The sequence below is a fragment of the Centroberyx gerrardi genome, chromosome 11, assembly GCF_048128805.1.
Source record: "Centroberyx gerrardi isolate f3 chromosome 11, fCenGer3.hap1.cur.20231027, whole genome shotgun sequence".
Classification (NCBI taxonomy): Eukaryota; Metazoa; Chordata; class Actinopteri; order Beryciformes; family Berycidae; genus Centroberyx; species Centroberyx gerrardi.
The window spans coordinates 16,891,807-16,913,303 of record NC_136007.1 but is presented as its reverse complement, the minus strand read 5'-3'; the positions used below and the strand labels follow the sequence as shown (position 1 = coordinate 16,913,303).

At 39.4% G+C, this 21,497-nt stretch overlaps 1 protein-coding gene across 2 annotated transcripts in view; it reads right to left on the bottom strand.

The window, feature by feature from the left end:
* The window catches only part of klhl13 (kelch-like family member 13), a 45,485-nt gene that overhangs the window by 12,043 nt on the left and 11,945 nt on the right, over positions 1–21,497 (bottom strand). For both annotated transcript variants that reach the window (XM_071898151.2, XM_071898149.2), the window contains 3 exons: positions 7,599–7,740; positions 2,799–2,931; positions 794–990 (listed from right to left, as the gene is read on the bottom strand). In XM_071898151.2, coding sequence (XP_071754252.1) covers positions 794–990; positions 2,799–2,931; positions 7,599–7,740 — 472 coding nt within the window. The remainder of the gene's footprint in view (positions 1–793; positions 991–2,798; positions 2,932–7,598; positions 7,741–21,497) is intronic.

Below are 21,497 nucleotides of genomic sequence, written 5' to 3'. Positions count from 1 at the left end.
CTAATTACAAATTATCCATGACTTAGCATTGAGGGGTGCTGCAATCAGAGGCAATTTAACATATAGTCTACACCAGTCACGTTGCATCAGCAGCACATCAGCAACACGTCAGCAACACGCGTGAGGCCTCTGTGTCTGCACTAGTTCTGTTTTAGGCGTGCATTCAAAAGCGTGAAATCAAGCACATAGCCTCTAAATAAACAGGCAGAAATTTAAATGCATCATTGAAATGGGCTCAGCCGTCCTGGTGGGGGATTCATCTTGAACTTGGCCCACCCAAGGTTTCTCGCCAGCCATTCAAGTGTTGAATAGCGGTGGAGGAGGAGAGGGAGAGACACTTACATCTGGGTACCAACACCCTGTAGCCCTTGTTCTGGCAGAAAATGGGAGTATTTTGTGGGGAGAAAATTGCGAAAACTGTTTTCACTTTCCACATTGTTTTCATTTGGCCTTTAAATCCAAAATATTTGGAAAAATCATGGAAGGATGAGGCCATAGCAGAGTGTTTGAGAAGGGTTAGTTAGAGTTAATAGAAGGGAATTTAAAATCTCAACATCCAGTTACATCAGCCCATGGCCTTCCTAGTGTTATACAAAAAAATACACCAAAATACTGGTTTTTGATAGAAAAAAAAGACGAGGCATAAGAAGATGAACTAGATCAGAGTGACACGCATATGACAGAGCTGAAGCCCATGCTTGTACAGTTTAATTCTGGTGTAGACTAGAGGTAAGCTGCTGTGTATAATACCCCTAGTTATATGTAGTGGTGCTGGGTGTATCCGCTTCCTTACCCCAGATATTAGAAAGACCTTGCAGAAGTCCAGTACAGGGAGGATTTGGAGGAAACTGGCTGCCTCAAGTGTGTCTTGCAGATTCTCCATGTTGAGTGAGAGCTTGGCTGTGTAGATAAAGTCAATGATCTTCTTCAGGCCTATTCGGTTAACACCATGAAGCTTGATGCACATTAAATCCTGCTCTTTCATTCCACCTGCATAAGAGGAGAGTAGGGAAAAGAGACATAAATGTAGTAAAACTCACTCATCATATTTGGTTGAAAGGTTTGAGAGCAACCAGAGGCATCACATCTATCTGATTTCTGAGTACCTTTGAGAATAAAGGCTACATGGCTGAACAAACCCAAGCTGAAAATAAAAAATGTATTCATTCATTTATACCTAGCCTACGCCATTATGCCTAAATGTCAAAGAAATGTATTCATCAGCGTCCCCGGACTAATTCTCAGAGAGAGGGTTAAAGGTCTCAGGGAGAAACCTTTACTCAGCATCTGTGCATGGTGCCCACGCAGTTTCCTTATCACTAATAAGCTCTCCTTCACTTTAAGTACAGTTTCCCCTTACTCCTCCTTCAACAAGCATTCTCTTCCGCTCTCATAGCAGGAGCTTCTTCATCATATACTGCAAATGCCAAGCCTCCCAACTAACTTTTTTCACTACTGCCCTGAAACAGTCACAAAGCAACTCAGGGTCCCTTACTGATCAGAGCCCTAATGGCATTAAATAAAAAGCTATATTTAAATAAGATACAGGTTTATACAGGGTTCACTTTTACATTTAAAGGAGAAAAACAGCTTTTTGGCAAATAGTCAGTAATTACTTTTTTCAACCATTGTGTGACAAGAGCAGTTGTATAAGTTTAACTTCAAGCCACATTAAAACAAGTACGTTAATATTAGCTTTTTCTGTTCAAATACTGTTTTGCACCCTGGAATGTTGGGACCATGTTCAAAAAATTAGGTACATTCTTTTACTATGGATAAAAATACCCTTAAAGCAGACTGTTTGTACTTAAAAGTCCTAAAGTTTCTTAAGTAATGTACCTCACCATGCAGTGCCCCAAGGAGATGATCCAGGATCAAAATTCACAAAATTACTATTCATCACAAGTATAAATTACCATGAACATGCATGCATAACAATGACTTGACCAAGTTAGTGTTTTAACATGGAAACTTTTATGAATTATAGAGAAACCATTTGTTTCAGAGCATAATACTGGAGGGACGTAGGTACTAGGTGATTCTAAGTGAATTCCCATGAAGCAGCATGACCATGACTTAACTGGGACAGTGTTAAAACATGGGGATTTTCATGAATAATAAACAATTTACTTTAGAATACAGTGCAGGAAGGAAGGAAGGAGATACTAAGTAACTAAATTAATGCATCATAACAAGGGGATGCACATCCTACAATTGAAAAATAAATAAATAAATCAACATAATTGGTGCCAGGAAAAATGAAGGTCTGTTCCAAACTGTACACAATATATAATTTCAAAATCCAGTTCTTTACTGGATTTAAATACTTTACAGCATTACCTAATGAAGTCTTTTGGAGGGTGAAACATTGTCCAGTGATGATTTTGCATTACATACAGTACATAACAAAGTCATGCAGCTCACATATAATCCCTTCAATGATGTTTAAATTTTTTTATCTTTTGCACTTAATGTCAATTTTTAATCTTTATGATACATTCATAGGGTTGAAATGAAAAGCTATTTACTCTCTTTTCAAAATAAAAAAAAAATGAATGTAATCCTTTGTAATCAGCTTTATGAGTTGCCATTTTGTCAAAGCTTTTCAAATTGATGATATTCAAAATTGGTGTCATGCATCAGCTATCAGCAGCCATAGTTAATCCATTATCATAAAACATCTCCTTATGGGTCTGCTGCCAACCTGATCCCTGGGCTAATCCACTGATCAGCACTAACGGCAGTTTGCTGCTGCTGCTGCTGCTGTTCTGGGCAAGTGAGAGGCTGTGCAGACCCACCTGTGAACATGGCTTTGAAATAGTCAGAGGAGGAGGCCATCATGGCACGGTGTACAGGGAAAGCTTCATCTCCGTCCCCAGCCACCAGTGTGACGTCACATAGTAATCCCTCTATCCTCAGCTGGTCAAATCCCTGGGAAGAGGGCAGAGACACGAGAGAGGCCGGGCTGTTAGAGAGCTACGCTGAGCGGAGGGAAACCTGCACCGAGCAGTGGCTTCATTACAGAGAGGTTTACCTTGTACAGTCCAGGCCAGACTGGTACCCAGCAAGGTCACATGATTCGGCAAAAACAGACAGACAAAAAACAGACAAAAACAAACATTCCATAGTTCGCAAGTTTGGAATTATAAGGTTCTATATCACTTTTTTTATTATCAAAATTGAATTATCCATATATTCTTAATCTTTGAATATGACTTTATGTATGAGATAGAAAGTTCTATCTCAGAAACTGCATGTCAGCTTGGTACTATAAGGTTTTATTTCCCATCCAAACACAAACTTCAATGTTTCATTAAGGACAATCAAAATCAAAGTCTACCTTTCAGCCACATCTTGACAGAGGCTTGCTAATGCAGCCTGAAAGGGCAGTAATAAGGGTGCGCAAGCTAGAAAATGGAAAAACGTATGATGATATCACTCCACTTTCTCATTATAATAATGAAGGATAAGTTAGGATTTTAGGCTTAATCAAGGTTAATCGCTGGTTCACTAACTGAATCGCTTGCTTTCTGATGCACTAGGGAGCAAAGTCTAGCTACAGAGCCCAACATCGATGGCCTACAATAATTGTTATTGTTCCCTAACAGGTTATTTCTCTTTATCTACTGATGAATATAGGCTATAGTATGTGGATGTCATATCAACTCCTATCCAGTGGTTAACATCTTAGTTAATGTATCAAAGTTTTGTGACACACTGAGTTAGCCAATTGAATGTTGAATGAATATTCCATCACAAACTGTGTGTAACCAAGATGTGTAACTTGTGTACTGAATTTGAACTTTTTTAATGACAGGTTGAGAGCAACAGAAACACAGAACAGCAGAGAGGAGTGAGACAGATGAACAGAGGAGAACAGCAGAGAAAAGGAGTGAGAGATGAACAGGAGAACAGCAGAGAAAAGGAGTGAGACAGATGAACAGGAGAAAAGGAGTGAGACAGATGAACAGAGAACAGCAGAGAAAAGGAGTGAGACAGATGAACAGAGGAGAAAAGGAGTGAGACAGATGAACAGAGGAGAACAGCAGAGAAAAGGAGTGAGACAGATGAACAGAGGAGAAAAGGAGTGAGAGATGAACAGAGGAGAACAGCAGAGAAAAGGAGTGAGACAGATGACCAGAGGAGAAAAGGAGTGAGAGATGAACAGAGGAGAACAGCAGAGAAAAGGAGTGAGACAGATGAACAGAGGAGAAAAGGAGTGAGACAGATGAACAGAGGAGAAAAGGAGTGAGACAGATGAACAGAGAAAAGCAGTGACATCAGTAGAAAAGGAAGACAAAGGGAGAAATAATAAGGACATGCTGGTCAGTATATCACTGAATTGATATAGATGTTGTCAGTTGTTTTAATATATTAATATTCAAAAGGTTGTGTGTAAAGAGAAATCCGTTTATGAGGTGAAATTTCTTGTTTGGAAACATTGTGATTACCGAGGTTCATGATGTAGGAGTTTAGGGTTTTAAGGAGCATAAATATAATTCAAATAGAAATGCTAAACCAAAATGGATTTACTTTGATGCAATCTAGCCGTAATGTGCTTCAAAACTGACTCATCCTTAATCCCATTGAAACTGAGGTTATGCCATTGTAAATAATCAGATGGAACCATATAGAACCAAACGCAGATTGAATTTACAGAATTATAAAACTCTATCTCTGTTCGGGCTTGCTTTAAAACCCAATTTCTAATTGACTAGCATTTTGGTATTTTGCATTCATAGTACCATCAAGGTGCAGGTGCCTTGTTGAGCTCTAAAGATAGATTTCACTACGCCAGTTTTGCCAGTTGAGACGTTTGATGTTCAATATCTCATAACTGCATCCAGCTCACGCATTGTTAGCTATTGTTTGCTGACAGCAAATGAATATAGTTTTTTTTTTTTAAATGTGTGTAATGGTATTAGTAGCAAATCTTTTGATCATTTTTGGGAACATTTAGCAGACATTTATGCTACATGACACAAAATGCGGACGCGAATATATCTGATTTCTTCCACAGTGGCTCACTCAGCTATATAACATGTAGCCTGAACAGCCTCAAGATATCACTGCAATTTATTTGCATGGATTTGCTTGAGGCTGAACACGACCCATGCAAAACTTTGGAGGAAATCTGGAGCACATGCTGTGCGGCAAGAAGGGGCTGATCAAAAACGGGATCTGATGCAGTGGCCTCCTCTGGGAATTCCCATCCAGCTTATTTCCATTTTCTTACCAGGAATATATGTAGGTTAACCAGGAAATTACATACCAACTCATTTACATTAATAGCCTGGGTATTTATTTGTTTCAACAACTAAAAGCACCTTATCACTTGGAGAATTAATTTAATGTCAATGTCTACTGGTGCCATGCTGCTGGCTTGTCTGTCAAACGTCTGCAGCCAGGTTTCCTCAGACAGGCTTCTCGCTACAGATGGATGGTTCACATTCCCAATTGATTCTGCATTGGCGGTTGTATGTATGACTAGCAGATAAAAAAAATTATATGTAACTAAACTTGTTTAATTACCCAATTGGAAATTGAAAATGATTAAAGAGATAACATTTTTGTCAATTCTAGTTTCTGAATTGTTTAAGAAAATGACTGAGTTTCTGTTTAACAAAATGTTGTTTCTATCATATTAACCTTGAAGTTCCTATGTGTAGAATATTTACCTCAATCATTCTCAAATTAATTTTGATAGCATAGTATAATGGCTGTAGAAAAATACTATTACGGTGAAAACTAATTTATTCTGTATTGCTTTCTACTGTATGTGTTTATTCTGTGTCACGGTTACAAGCCCCGCCCCTTTTATGTGAACATGCGTTTAGCTGGATTATAAAATCCTGGGTTGACAGAGCAAGTGATTGGGGTTAGGAACGGAGACATGGTTCCATTGAGGAACCAGTTCCAATGTTCCCAGAAAAGACTGAATCGAATCACATTTGCCTTATCGATTCCTGCTATTGATTCCCAGTTTTTCTGTTTGTGTCCTTTAAAAAAAAAAAAAAAAATTACAAAATGCTGAATTTTTCATCTATCAAATTGTTTCACTTTCCATTCCTCTTTGGCAGCGTGTGTGTGTGAGTGACTGAGAGGCACTGTGATCTTGGGGGGGACCAGAGTGTGTTCAGTTCTCTGCAACATAGGAGCTGTTATCTTGTAGCTGAAGCACAGAGCAGCGAAGCGAGCATGGCAAACGTTAGAAAGAAGAGCTCAAAGTGTAGCTACACTTCAGTAAAGAGACTAGCTTGTGTTCTGTCAATATGCTGCTATGTGCTTCAGCCATACTGCTCCCAACTGCTCCCGTTCTTAACGCATTCTTTATGAAGGATGAAAAAGTCAAAAGTAGGTCACTTCAAGAACCTTTGTAACTAACAGACCACTTGAAGTTCTTATTTTAAGCTGTCCCGTAACACTGGGGACTGGGGACTGGGCGTGGGGTGGGGGGTACTGGGGGGCGTGTCCCAAGAGGGAAAATGTTTTGACCTGTGCAACGAAAGACGCCATTTTGAGAATAAACTGGAAGCGCTTGTGTCGAAAAAGAGGACAACTTCGCCCATCAGGCAGTTTTATGGTTTTGCCCCAGATACAAAGGGAAACCCTAAAGGCCCAACCCGAGCTATTTGATGAATTTGCTTTGGTATGTAAACACTAAACTCACAACGTGTATCCAACAGAGAAAAGATCATCAACGATATTTGCTCCGAAGAATTGCAAAGTAAACAACAGATGTTCTATTGATGTTTTTCCAAGTTAGCACACTTTTGTGACTAAACATTATTACTAGTTGTGTTAGATGGACCTGGTGCTGTGATCAGGATACCGATTTGTATTACTGATGATTGATGAGTTGTATTATTTGTGGACTTTTAGAAGTCATTTAAGGTAAGGAATCACCATTTTGAGTGAGTCCGTTTTGTGCACACTCCTGCTACAAAGAGGGGGTTTTGTTGGTATAACATTGGGATCATAAAACGGTGTATACATGTAGATTTCACACTTTCAAACAGCCTAATGCATGGCCAGAGTGATTGAAAATTTCACCCTAAAAAAATGTAATCAACGTTAATAACACCCATTCTGGCTCGTATTCCCATAAATGGGCCGGTGTGTGTTAAGGTTATATAGGTCTTTAAATTGGCAAGGCAATCAGAGAAAAAAATCCAGATCTCCGACGTATTTGTCAGATCACCCAACACTATTAGACAATACTCTATATTTCATGACATAAATCTCATCAACATGTGTTTGCTTTTGCAATTAGGAATTGGTGAAACTACAAAGAAATTCAATAAAGATATATTTTCCAATTTGCAGTCTTCACACAGTTTCTAGTCCTGTGTTAAGCATAGCTTAACTTGGATAAATACTCATTTAATTTTAAAAATGATGCAATGATAGAATCTGGATCACGGTCTCATTTTACTCCCACACAGCAACATTTTGTGGATGCAGCTATATACTGCATCACTTCATGACTACATCACTCACAGGATCTCTGGAGGAACATGAAGGAAAGGTTATTATGAGGTTTATTTGTCTATACATTCACTTATTCATTAGACGTGGCAGTGTGTCTGAACTCTCACCTGAAGAACCACTGAGCTGTGTGTGTTGCTTGTGAAGAAGCGAGTGTTTCCCGTCTTTGATGCCTGAAGGTGAGCAGAGATGCCCATATCACCATACCCCAGAGCAACTTTCATGTGAGCGTCGTCGTCCTCCACGAGGGATCTATTAGGAAAAAGGAAAGAAGGTTTTTACCTCAAAATGGCAGCGCAAACACGTGTTTCCACCTAATTTTAGGCTTTTGGAAAGTAGGGCAAAAGAGTTTTCAAAATGACACTACTTGAGGATATGTGGGGTGGCGGTAGAGAAGAGTTGTGACCGAAAGGTTGCAGGTTTGAATGCCTGGATCAGCTGGGAAAATTATGGCAGGGGAAATGAGCGAGACATGCTACCCCCTCCCTCAACTACCGCCAAGGTGCCCTTGGGCAAGCAACGTTCACTGAAGCTGCTCAGTGTCTGGTGGCTCCCAGGTGTGATTGCGTGTGGCAGTGTAAACCTCCCTCCCCTTGCAATTTCTACCCTGAAAATAAAAGTGTTCTTGAAGAAATACACAAAACAACTCAGCAATAGTCTACAAAATTTGTATTGAATAAGGTCCTGGAAGTGGGAACTGAGCACAAGTGAGAAAATATTAGCTGCATGACATTTTTCTCCATAACAGAAGTAATGAATGTGACCTTGTAATGTATCTTATCATTCTCATATAATAATATATGATAATTTGGAACTCAAATATCTGGATTGTAGATCATGCTTACACTTATTAACAACTTAATTGGGTAAAACCAAACAATGCTTCACATTAGCAGTGTTGTGTTATGCTAATATGAATGCGCATGCATACAAACGCCTGGTCCCATACAGTATAAGCGCACAAACCCATTAAGACTAATTTATTTCCACAGTGAAAAAATGTGTTGTGAAATGCCATAGATGATACATAGTAATTTTATTCTGAGCCAATCTGATCCAACTAAATTCCTTATTTATATAGAGGGACACACTAGCTTTCATATGTGCTAGGTATACAACCAAATAATATTTTTTAAGATTGTAACAATAAAAATAAGATTACAAAATGAATCAAGACAAATGAGCATCAAAGCAAAACACAGGAAACACGGGACATGAAAAAACCCACAGAAAAATACAACATTCACCCAGTGTATTTGCACAAATAATAGCCTTCAAGTGGGACAGTGAAATGAGTGAACCCAACTTGATGCTTTACTGCAATACTTTATATTTTTGTGGCGCATTAAAACTAAAAGCAAATTTCAGTTTTACCCATGGGACTTGTTCAGTCCTGAGCTGAAGAATTGCAAATAGTTGATCTGTGGAGCCTTGCACATAAAAAGGCAATGCTGCTCTCTTCTAACATGTAGTGACTCTCAATGTGCGGACTGATGCAGGGTACAATGATGAGTGCGGAAGCTGTCTCTTTTAATAATCCACACAGCTTAGTGGTGTATCATCTCTGGGAGTTTAAAGGGGAACATCACTAAATTTAAGAATTCTTATATGGGCTGCACAACATTGAAAAAAAGATCATTATGATTTATGGATATTGTAACTGCAATATGAATTGCAATCTATGTGGAGACAGCTTTTTCATCATAAATCAGTTTTTCAGCATTTGGAAAAAGAAAAAACGACTTGGGAGAAAAACTGAGATGCTAATGCCGAGGGTTCCTCGGTGTGAATTAAATGAAATATTTTCTCTTACATGCAACTTGATTTGTAGGACAGGGATTCTACACTATCACAGAAAACACTGTTTTGGAGAAAGTCTTTAACACCCTTCCAGTGAGACAAAATTCCAGTCCCTTGAGAATTGGCAATTTCTAGTGTTTCTCAGGTATTTGTCCTAATTCCTATGTTATTCCTGTGGTCTAGGACAGTCCAATCAATATTTGTGAAGATAAAATACTCTCTCCAAAAGCCAAAACACGAGAGAATTAAGACCCAAACTTGTGATGTAATTTGGCATCAAGGCTGGAGCTGGTCCACAGAGAATGACTGTGGAAAAATGGCAAAAGTGACTCAGAGCACCAAGGGGAATCTTCTTCATATGGGCACATTTTCTGCTTCAGAACTGACATTAATAGAGAGTGAAGCTCATTTGGGCTTAAAAATCAAAACATTCTGTGCGTCCACAAAATCAGACAACCATTCATTGTCTGTTCGTTATCAAACAGCAGAACTGTGTCAAAAGGTTATACCGCAAACAAATAATGTGTATTGCATTGCTTTGACTGGGTTGTCTAGCCCCTGTGTGCGTCCTTTCAAAAGTGTGATCGCTGCCTCTATAAAATCCATTGCCTTGGCGTTATAGTCCAATTGTCAAAACAAATAGCCTATGAAACAATTCTGTGTGATAAAGTGCCTTAACCTGTTTTGTTTGTAATAACACGTGATGCGGAGAAACAGAAATGCTATGAGATACACTAGCCTACAAAGAACAGAAACATTATTGAATGCAATGTGAGCTTAAAATACTGAGGCCATTTTCCACGCAAGATATGGAGATGACAGAGGAGCCAACAAATGTGGCATCTGAAGCTTTTTAGGCATTCATTTTCAAAAGCAGACTGGCCCGGTTTTAATGAAATATTGTGATATGAAAAATTCTGGCTCTCCAATAGCAGTACATTTGAGCCTTATAATAGGCCTTTGATGAAGTAGCACTTGTCAGTTGTACAAGACTAATGGTTTTGGGTAGGCTATGTTTGTAATGAAGCTGTGGTAAGTCCTTGTTTAGTTGAGCAGTGGAAATTTTTTTGTGGTTAGCAGAATAGTTCTTCACTTTGTAAATAAGTGTCCCCTCGTGGTTTGAGTAATTCTATCTGGGTGAGAATCCATCGAAGAAAGTAGGCCAAATGTGAGCTATCTTGAATAGAACATATCTTCTAGTTGCTATTACAATGTTTGGCAAGCTACTGTCAAAGTCATCCAGTTTTTCTCAAACAAATTATGTGTTTGAGATGAGTTTGTGCACATTTTGGCAAATTGTAGGCCATTTAATTTGTAAGCAAGACATAAATGGCCTACATTTTTGCACTTGTAGTCTATGATTTTTCATTTTGCTTTACCTTTAAAATGATTTTTTTTGTCTCTCTCTTGCTCCCTCAGTTTGATGATGGAGACACAAAAATACCCACATTTATTCAACATACTTCTATGTTCAGCAACCACTGCCTTTAACTGTTTTTAAAATGGAACAAGAAGCTCTGATATCAAATTAGGGTTAGAGAATAAGTGCATGAAAATTAATAAATAGGTCATTAGGACAGCATTTTGCCTCCAAAAGTCAGTTGTTTTTCAGAGTAAATATTTTGAAACAAACACTGTCTAAATATTACAAGTTACGCCAAGTAAAGAAGAGGGCAGCAAATTAAAGTCGTAATTGTGTAAAACCAAGCTTTAATTTCCTTTTTATATATATATCTTTATATATAGCTGGAGGAAGCATCTTGCTTTGGTTTGTATGTTTGCTTGAGTGGGTTATGATTGACAGAAGGCGGATCCAAACAACCACAGAGAGGTTGAGAGTGTAATTTTAGAGAGGAAAAGGCGGAAATCGGACAGTGAACTGGAAACTAGCATTATCTTGCTTTGTTTACAAGCAGAAAGCGGCAGTAAGACGACCCCTCCTGTCTTGTCTCGGCTCGGTTCCCGAAGGTGCGCATTAATATGAAATGGTGAACAGAACTTCTTTTAAAATATAAAAGTTTACAGCCTGATATTAGCGTTCTGATGCAACTTTGCAAAACGTGACTGTTGGCTTCTCATTCACAGTGATGGATTACTGAACTTTAACAAAAATGTAAAATATCTTTAATCGTGGTGCATGCATGCAAAAACATTCCGAATTAACATTAAAGGGGTGGAAGAACAGCAAAAAACCCAAATCACACAGGATTTGTCCTTTAAACCTGCTTTATGTCGGATGAAAACTTTTCTCTTTTCTTCTTATGAAATAATTTTCATTGAATAAAAATCAAACTCAGTCAGGCCAAAATACATTTGGGGCATATGAGTGATAAGCATGAAGAGAAGGTCAGGTCCAATATCTAATTATCATTCCCATCACATGCCATACAACCTCCAAGGAAAAGGAAAGATGATCAATGGTGATACATCAAAAACAAAGACACCAAACATGACACAGGTATAGACTTTAGGGGCTGGAGGGACGCGTCTGCCACCACAAGAGGTAAAGAAAACTAGATACAAATCTACAAACTAGGCCACACATGCTTAAAGTCTATCACATACAGATCTAGATAATTGAGACTTACATAGCACCATCTTTTTAAATGGAGATGAGAGGATGGGGTCAGTTATAAGGTACATTTTACAGGGAGATGATCAGCTTCTAGTAGGAATTTGTGAACACCACCATCACTAGATGCTGAGAAATTTTCATGGCTACAGAAGTGGTCACAATCACATTGACACACAGCACAGGCAGTGTACTGGTACATTTACCCCGTCAGGTGGTAAGTCGGAGAGGCAGCGAGGAGAGAGTGGGTTGTCCAAACCACAAAGGAGTGTTGGTGGCTGCCGGAACGAAACAAAGAAGACAACAGCTACAGCATCCCACATAAAAGTTCTGCTCTTCCCAAAGACAGCAGAAAACAGAGATTGAGTCTCCAGTTGCATCCATACCCAGTGAAGAGTTTAAAGACATTTATGGTTAAAGCATGAATTCCCGCAGTTCTACATTGACTTAGGCAAAAATAATTTATTAAACCTCAAAAGAGAGAATACTGTTATATAGTACTACCCTCTCAAAAGCCCAATATTGATGCTAATAAAAGTTCTATTTTAGGTCCATTTTATGAGCTAATTCCTTATTAATTACTAATAAACATCAATTAGGAAGTTATTGATTAAAAAAAACACTGAAGTATGTAGTATATGACAATACAAACTAACATAATACATTTTAAGTTGAAGTAGGCATCTATCAAAAGCCTAAGTATGATATTTACATCTACCTTAGCTTCCTAATTGCATTAGTTGTTGACTGACACATTTATAGTGCCAATTAAATATGTGAAGAATCATCACTGGCTTTCACAGCCAGTGCGTGGGTATGGAAGAACATTGTGTTATTAATTTTAGGGCTCTCTCTTGAACGATTGCAAAGATATCTTGGTGGATGGACACATGAAAAAGCAAGACACAAGATGTAATTAGTTTTGAGCACGGCTACTTTTGTTGAGCGAAATCAAGCAAAATTTCACAGTGGTCACATTTACACTACACGCCATTTTTGTCTGGTAGCTCCATCCATTTCAAAGTTTCTTTCTGACAGGTTTCTTGCCCACAGGGAGCACTGCAAATCAGACTTTTTAGCTACAATGGAAATGACAGATGATAGGAATGTAATGCTTCCCATTCTTATGTTGTGATAAGACATTTTGCATGAGCTCGGACAAGCCAGCAAAGTCATTTATTTTCGTTGATTTAGTTAACAAGTTTTGCGCAGGAGGAGGGGGAAGAAGACAGGAAAAGGAAGGAAAGAAGAAGAAGAAGATGAAGAAGAAGAAGTAGGAATAATGAGGAAGAAGCGAAGAAGGAAGTAGGGTGGAAGTCTATCCAGTCCCCTAATCATATATCACTGGAAAGCTTAGAAACATATCTTTCCACCAGTGACAGTTCAGGAAGCTAAAGTCAACATGATATTTCCTGGAATGGCAGTGGAAGGGTCTTAAAAGCTTAATGAGCACGGGTAGCTTTACTGTTTTGTCATGTTACATGTGCATTGATAAGAACTTCATTAATCTCATCCTTTTTAGGGTATGAAAATAAGAACTTGTATAGATGGCCATTACATTGCCATTACAACCTCTCAAATGCGGTCTTGTGCATCACAAATGTGGAATCTGTGTGCTCTCGCTGCTACAAATCTTCATGAAAATATGGTGGAATAAGTAATTTGTAGACTTGTGACTCAAGACACTGTGAGCAGAGAGGGGGAGGAGTGACGGCCCTACAGTGAACGTGTGGCCAGTAAGAAGTGCCGTTTTAACTTTTAGCTTTTTCTTGCATTTTTTCCCCCTTTCACCTTTTCCTGGCGATCTAAAACCAAATATTTAAATCATAAAAACCTCACAATGTTGGAGAGATATAGGCTACTCCTCCCGAGGGTTCCCAGCGAGATATGTTTTATCACCTTTCAGTGTTTATCATAAGATATTCATAATGGACAGTTAAAATCTAGCAGGCTACTAGACCCGATACATATTGACGCATTGGGTCTCGTAGCCTGCCACAGATAAACCCTTCATGATGTCAATTCTTGACCCCTGCTTCAAAGTCCAGTCAGCAAAAAACTAAAATCTCATGAAAGCTAGAGAAGAAAAATAACATCAGTGTGCAATAACTAGGAAAAATGTATTGTGTTGTTTTTTTTTGCTTTTTCATTGATAAGGTGACCAGAGATAGGCATTTAACAGTTTCATAATTGATTCAGGTTATGCTGGACTAATGGGACATATTTGTTGTTTTAGTAGGAACAGCCTGAGACGGACAATGAGGTTGTTGGGGAAGTGCCAGAGCAGCAGGAGGAGAGCAACACCAACGCTATTCATGAGCAAGAGAAGGATATCTCTGCCCCCTGTCAAAAAGATCAAGGGACTCCTATGCTTTGGCTGATCTTCTCAGGACATATACTCCAGTAGCAGCATCCAAAACACACACACCATACACACACACACACACAAATGGAAAGGCACAAGAAAAGGTGACAAGATACATGGAGACAAAACCAGTGCCACTCTCTGAAACCCTCTGAAGTGATATGAGTAGTATCGGGGGGGGAAATCTCTATTTGCCCTACCAAGCAAAGCGATGACAGACACCTATACTGAGAGTTTTCTCAACCGCTGAGCACAGGAATGTAATAAAGCCACAACATGTTGAACAGCCTCTACTCCTGAAGAAAAAAACCTTAAAAAGCAGGCCTGCTGTAAAGAGGCTCTGTTTAGATACTCAGCTGCTACACCAAGTGTCTGTGCCAGGTAAGCATCAACTCAGTGCTATGATAACCTGCATTTCAGTTTGGTGAATTTTAGTTTTTAGCATCGCAGTGTACTAAAATCACATTGAATTGCTACCCATGTATTATGATATGGTATTATGATATCCAGCCCTACCAGCAACAGTAGCGCTGAAGTATGGAGGACAAGGGATTGCCCATGGTATGTCAAAACCAAAACCAAGGACGTGTTCCCCCAGGTTAGAAGTGCGCTGTAACAGAGCCCGACTCTCATGGAGGGAAAGTGTCAACTTATGCCATCTGCTGGTTGTGTTCAAAGGAAGAAAAAAAAAACGTATATAGGGGTATTTGAAAATGTTCAAGGTATCATATTCAATACAGTGATATGTTTTACATTGTTTTCTATTAAAATACAATATTGTTCTTGCAATTTATAAATTTTTTTGTGTATAACAGCGCCATTCATAGTTACGGCTGGAGCATTTATGAGACTGTTATCCCCTCAGGCAAGTGTCAACTAACTTTGAAAAAGTCACTGAGGGAAGATAAGGGAAATTAAAAAGATTGCTACTGCAGCTGTTTGCTAGTTTTTCAGGTTCGAGTCAGATGACATCAGAAAGTCAGTTAATTTGAATCAATTTGTATACAAGCTTTACATGAAAAACATTTTATTAAAAGGATGGAAAAACAGTGATCAAATGCAGAGCATTTTCCACTGATGTCCAGAGTCGCACAAAAATACTTGTGCATCAGGTGATGCCTCAGTACAGAGAGAAATATACTGACCCAATTTCCAAGCAACTTAAGCCAGACAAAGTTAACATCAGTGTTTCCATACATAGGCTCATCTGTGCCACACCGCCATAATATCGGCATGGTTGCCACAAAATAAAAAGTTGGTCAAAGTATAGAAATTGACCGATCTCTAATGTTGTGCCCAAGAGGTGCGCATCATGTTATGTTCTCTGTCAGACCCATGGAAGCATTAGGCTATATATATGTACCGTATATATATAGATTTATTAGAGACTAATCTCGCGAGGCTGGGGCGCTCATTCAGCTGTTGCTTGTAAACACACTGCATGCACATGCCTTTTTCCCCTCATCTGCTTGTGTGGGACAGACATCACCTGCTAGATGGACATAGGCGCAGTCTGACCTAAAAAAAAAAGAAGCTCTGTCCTGTGTGGAGAGTCTGACAAAAACCTGATATCGACTCAACAATGGAAAGTAATGGAAAATGAATTTTCTCTCGTGTATTGAACATCGAGGTGGGTGTGCAACATTTTGTGATGCACAGAGCAGTAGGCCAGAAGCACTGCGCCCAATCTGACAGAGCCTCCCGCTGTGAGAACTAAAGTGAAACTTAAAATTCTAAAATTTGCTCCAAACACTTATATATAATACTTATAATACTTACTTATAATGGTATTTGTAAACAGTAACTTCACACTTTTTAAATCTGAGATTTAAAAGGTTCACAGCAAATTTTGATTTGAGTTGATTTTTTACTGACAATTATTTTGAATTGACAAGACTTTGAGAGTTGTTTGTCCACTCAGAGCTGATATGGCTCTGGGGCGGTGCTCAAAATGATCAAAAGTGTTTAATTTCTCTGATGGGTTTGGACTGATGTTAACACTGGCATAGTGTTGATTTTTTATTATTTTGCTCTGTTTTTAGCAGGTCTGAATTGCAAGTTAGACTTCTCCAAAGCAAAAAACATTATCTCAAACAGGCAGCATCAAAACAAACTGATACACTAATGGGTCCGTAGTTTCAGTGTTCGGGCCAGTAACTTTGAAAAACTACTGGCCCAGGTGGTCAATGGGAAACTGACCTGAATGTCAACCGCTGCATGAACTCCAATTTGAGAAGCAGAAAAACATTTTGCAAATACTCAAGGCTACCCAAGGTTAAGAGGCAAGCCTACTGATTCTCCACTGGGTTATTTTTACTCTAGGGTTAGGGTTACATGCTTACATTTGGTTAGTCTTTTAAGAGCAACAACAGATTTTCTCTCAAGTCAACTGAAAAAAAAAAAAAACAACATTTGAGAGAAGCGGGTGCTACGCCATGTTTCCCCTCCCCCACCACAGCGAGAAGCACTACCGAAGAGAGAAGCATGTCCGTCACAGAAGCATGGCAGCCATCACCAGTAAATAGGCACTCTTATAATTCTCCTTTTCCCATACTGTCTCTATTCCAACAAACAACAGACTTTGATACATCTACTATGTAATAAGACAGCTGGTGGATAGATTGCCATGTGAAAATGTGAATATGTTGATCATCTTAATGAACACAGTCCTCCCCAACCAGCAAAAGGCACAAGTCGGGCAACCGGCCATAGTCTATTTAATTTAGATAATCCATACATGTATTTTATTTCCTTGTTCATCCATTCATAAAGTTCCAGTAACAAAGGGAGTAATCTTCTCTTGCACTAATTCAGACATCTGTGCCCTATGTGTCTGCCAATTGTCATTTGCTTTTGCCCATTCTAACTAAAACTGGCACCCTCCTAATTAATGCTCAGGCTTATCTAATTTGATTAATAGTTACAATGCAAAGTTCACTAACGTAACAGCTAGTTATTACAATTGCTGGGAATCACACATGGAATCTGGATTCAGAAATGGAGTAACACGGAATAGGGAGGTTTTAGGGGAACTATATAGAAGTATAGTAGAACACTGATTCTTTTGAGTAGTTTCCAAACTTAAATGATAAACATAATATCTTTAAATATTATGGCAATGTGTTTGGGGAGCAAGGCTGTCTTTGTGGGATCCTGTAAATATACAACAGAAAATCCAGGTAGGTTTTTTTTTGGGATGATAAACCCAAAGTGTCAGAACAACAGTCATCAACCGCATAGGCCTACAAGCAATTTCAGTGTGTCAAATTCAATTCAGAGTGTCAGTGAGTATGCTGATGGACTGTAAATCGCATACAGCTTTTGCTTTGAGTGGTGAGGCTGCTTGCCTGTGTTACACTCCACTATTAGCCTCCTACATATTCCGTTTTTGCCATACTTTTGCCTAGTCATCAAGTGCAGTTAAGAATTATGAGATAACAGTTAAGAATTAGGCGCACATATATTTCCCAAAGTATATGCAGCTCTGCCAATCCAGTCACTTTCAAACTATCCATTATCTGCGGATAAAAACTGCAGTGACTCAAACTTTCAACATTGCTTCTGTATCCATCTGAACATTTTAGATAAAGCCTAATGCAGCTACACTTTCTTTGCATGATGTTTTGGCCTTGGTTAAGATTCACCAAAAAATAATATTTAACACCATCACTGCTCATAATCTTCAAAGATGGTTTTTAAAATGTCTAGCTGGTGACTGTGGTTGTCATGGCAGATAAGGAGTCTCATAAAGATCAAGGGCAAATAGGAAACACAAACAGCCTATAATCAGAGAGCAATTTAAGGTCAAGGCTTTTACATCAAAGCTGGGCTGGGGATTTTATGCATATTTAATATTATGACTGTCAATTTAAAAAACACTATCTATGGTTTCAACCTGCAGTACAAGTAGTTAAGCATAACAAGCATCATGATGTGTTTGCGTGTGGGAGGAGCGGGCAGTCTGTCAACATGTACCAAATACTAAGTCAGCCTGAGGGGTGCCATTACAAGGGACAGGACCTAGTTGAATATGTGCAAACAAAAAGCAAGAATACACCCAAATTAATACTGAATAATTGCTATGTTTGTAGGTTTGAGCTACAATATAGGCTGCACTGTATTGTCACTGCAGATTTGTGGATTTATTCAGCATGTGTAGGCTAAGCAAGGGAGCTGTACCAGAGGAGAGTCAAGATCCTGAGCAGACAGGCAGGAGACGGGTGAGAAGCGTCAGTGTCATTGTGCCTGGACTCAAATGAGTAGAGAGGCACGGTTCTATATCAACTTGCCAACAACATTTAGGTAGAGCCAAGCAGGTATGAGCAGTTAATCTAACCGCTACCTTAACGAACTATAATAAAACATAAAACTTAATTGAGCATTCTTCCAAAACGGTGTTACAATGTACAGTAGAAAGGAAGACATCTAAGCACACCCTGAAACTTGCTTCATTCTGTCGCAGCTCATGATGTGCGCTAGGGATACTGTGTAACGGCCATTTCAGATGGAGTGCAATAGCCGAATGCGGACGCATGCTGACTTGCGTGCCATCTGCATGGCTCGCTGCTCCTTGTGTGAAGAAAGGGAGCTCCAGGCACTTCATGCACGGTAACTGGTGCATGGTGGACGTCTGAATATTCACTGCTGTAAGCTATAGCACATATTTTTATAGCTAGCTAGGTATATAGCTATACAGTTACATTGTTATAACATCAGAATTTTCTCATTGTGAATTTCTATGTTTCTGAGTAATCATTTCAGTTGTAGTATAAGTGGCTAGTATGAGTTGTAGCCATGGACCACCACAGAGGGACTTCACAAGGAAAGAAGCTGAAGGTCATTGTGGGTACACCTTGATTCTCAATAGCCCCTTTCACACATGAAACCAGTAAAATTGCTGTTTACATTTTTCCGGTAAAGGTAGCAGTTTCTGTTGTGCCGTTCCACTTTTTTACCGTAATGCTACCATTCACACAACGCTGGCAATACCGTTAAATTCCTCTCTTGCCATTTCCCGGAAATTACGTTTAATCGCCGGAGTCACTGCAGTTTGAAACACGGCGAGTTAATCTCTTGGTACGCCCGGACTCCGAAGATCTCTCTTATTTCTTCTTCCTTATCTCTCTTATCTCTTATTTCTGCCCAATTCAACATTTCAGTCAAAAAGTACAGCTACAGCCCGTTGTATAGTGGTTTGTATTTCCCTCCTACAGTTTGACAACAAAGTGTCCTGACATTGTGCGTGCTTGTGCCGTTAATGTTACGGCATCGTTCACACATACGGTCGATACAGAACTTTACCAGTAATGTTACAACATCTTGAGCAGTGAAATTGGCAGAAACGATTTACCCGCATTTCGACACCGGCTCCTTTTCTCACATGACAGCGTGCCGTTACATTTACGGAACAGGCTGCATGTGTGTAAGGGGCTAATGCGTGTGCACTGGACACCACATCTACTGATTCAGAGCATTGTTCTTCGGGTAAGCACTATCACTTATAATCATACAAGATATATTTTTATTTTTGTTTGTTGGAGGGTGTTTTCTTACTCTACACCCTGTTCTGGCATCCAGACAGGAGCATGGTTAGTATCTCCATCTGATGAGGGAGCTAAGCAAAGTTTCAGTGACATGTCAGCTAACTGTTGTTTCATTGCTCAGGCATGATGGCATCCACTGATTAGTTAACTGTCTGGTGAAACTCTGCGTTGCACCCTCCAAAGTTCAGGACAATTCAACTCTGAGTCTGCAGGTGGGCGGGTGTGTGTGTGTGTGTGAAGAGCACGAACACGACAGTTAAACGGGATCAAGCCCACTTGAAGGTCCACCAGCCAGACTGCTTGTGCCTCCCCACTGGCCTCTCACTGAAAATGAATGATCTCCGGGCGGCTATCGCATTCCGTCCAAAATGGCCATAAGTCAGAGAGAACTTAATTTACGTGTCCAAAGGGCAAGTAAATGAAGTGCTCCACCACAGTTCTCTACAGTTACGGCAGTGTTTCCCCTACAATTTCTTCCAGCAGTTGTGCGCATGTGTTTCACAGTGGTTCTCAGGTTTATCTGTGACTGGATTCTGTGTGTGCGCACACACACACACACACACACACACACACACACACACACACACACACACACACACACACACACACACACACACACACACACACACACACACACACACACACACACACCTGTGTACTGAGGCCATGACTAAGATCCTAAATTTAAAGAACTGACTACAAAAATGTATTTTAGTGTCAGAGTTTATTCTTGTACCGACACTCAAAATAAATAAGTAATGAACCATTGAAATAGAATATAAAAAACAAACAAGTCCCTTAAGAGAAAAACTTTTTCCATGGCAGAGATCGCACTCAAGTGAGCATTTAATCTTTCAGGGTTTTTAAGCAACTAGTTAAGCAAGCTCATCTGAAAATTTAAATGAAAATGATGACTATGTTGTTTCACATCACCCTGATCAGCGATATGAACCTAGCCAGACGATTAGAGAGCATAGTTAGATCTCTTGTTCGCTGATAATCTCTCCCTTTATGTTTCGGGCGAGCTACATTGTAACTTTCCCTCAGCTGTTCTCACACACCAGCTGATTTCCCACCGTTCGTGCGGACCAGTTCCATCAAAATGAGGCATCCACGCAGCTAAGGTAAGAATCAGACGGGAGCAACAAAGAATATAGGAAGAGATTCTGACAACAGCCCCTGAAACATCTGTTCAATATATTCAACACTGTATCCACCAAGCAATGTTTGCTACATCTTTGAGAAATTGATATGAAATATTGAGATTGATGTGAACTCATTCTCATCCCACCACAGTTGCAGTGTAAGGAACAAGCATGTACAGCACTGCGGTTTTCAACGTCTCTGCTGTCAGATTATCCCAGATTGAATCAATTTAACACATAAAGCACAGTGCGCTATATTTGGCTATAATCATCATAATAATTCTGATGCTTGATGTTTTTAAATAAGCAAAAACCTTTCATTTTTGTCAGCAGGAGTTGACGTTCAAAGTGAAAGCAAATGAAACACGGCCAGCGTAAACCCAGCTGTGGTTCAGTTTCATGTCTTGTATGAACAATGGCTTTCAAATGAACAAATGATCAATCTTCTGCTGATTCTAGGGTAGAGGAATGGTTTAAATTGGGCCTACAAATTCATGTGGGTTGGTAATAATGTAGGTAGGTTTCAAACAACCTCATGTGAACCAATGCGCCATTTGCCCTAAGTAGCCTATGTTTGCAAAACT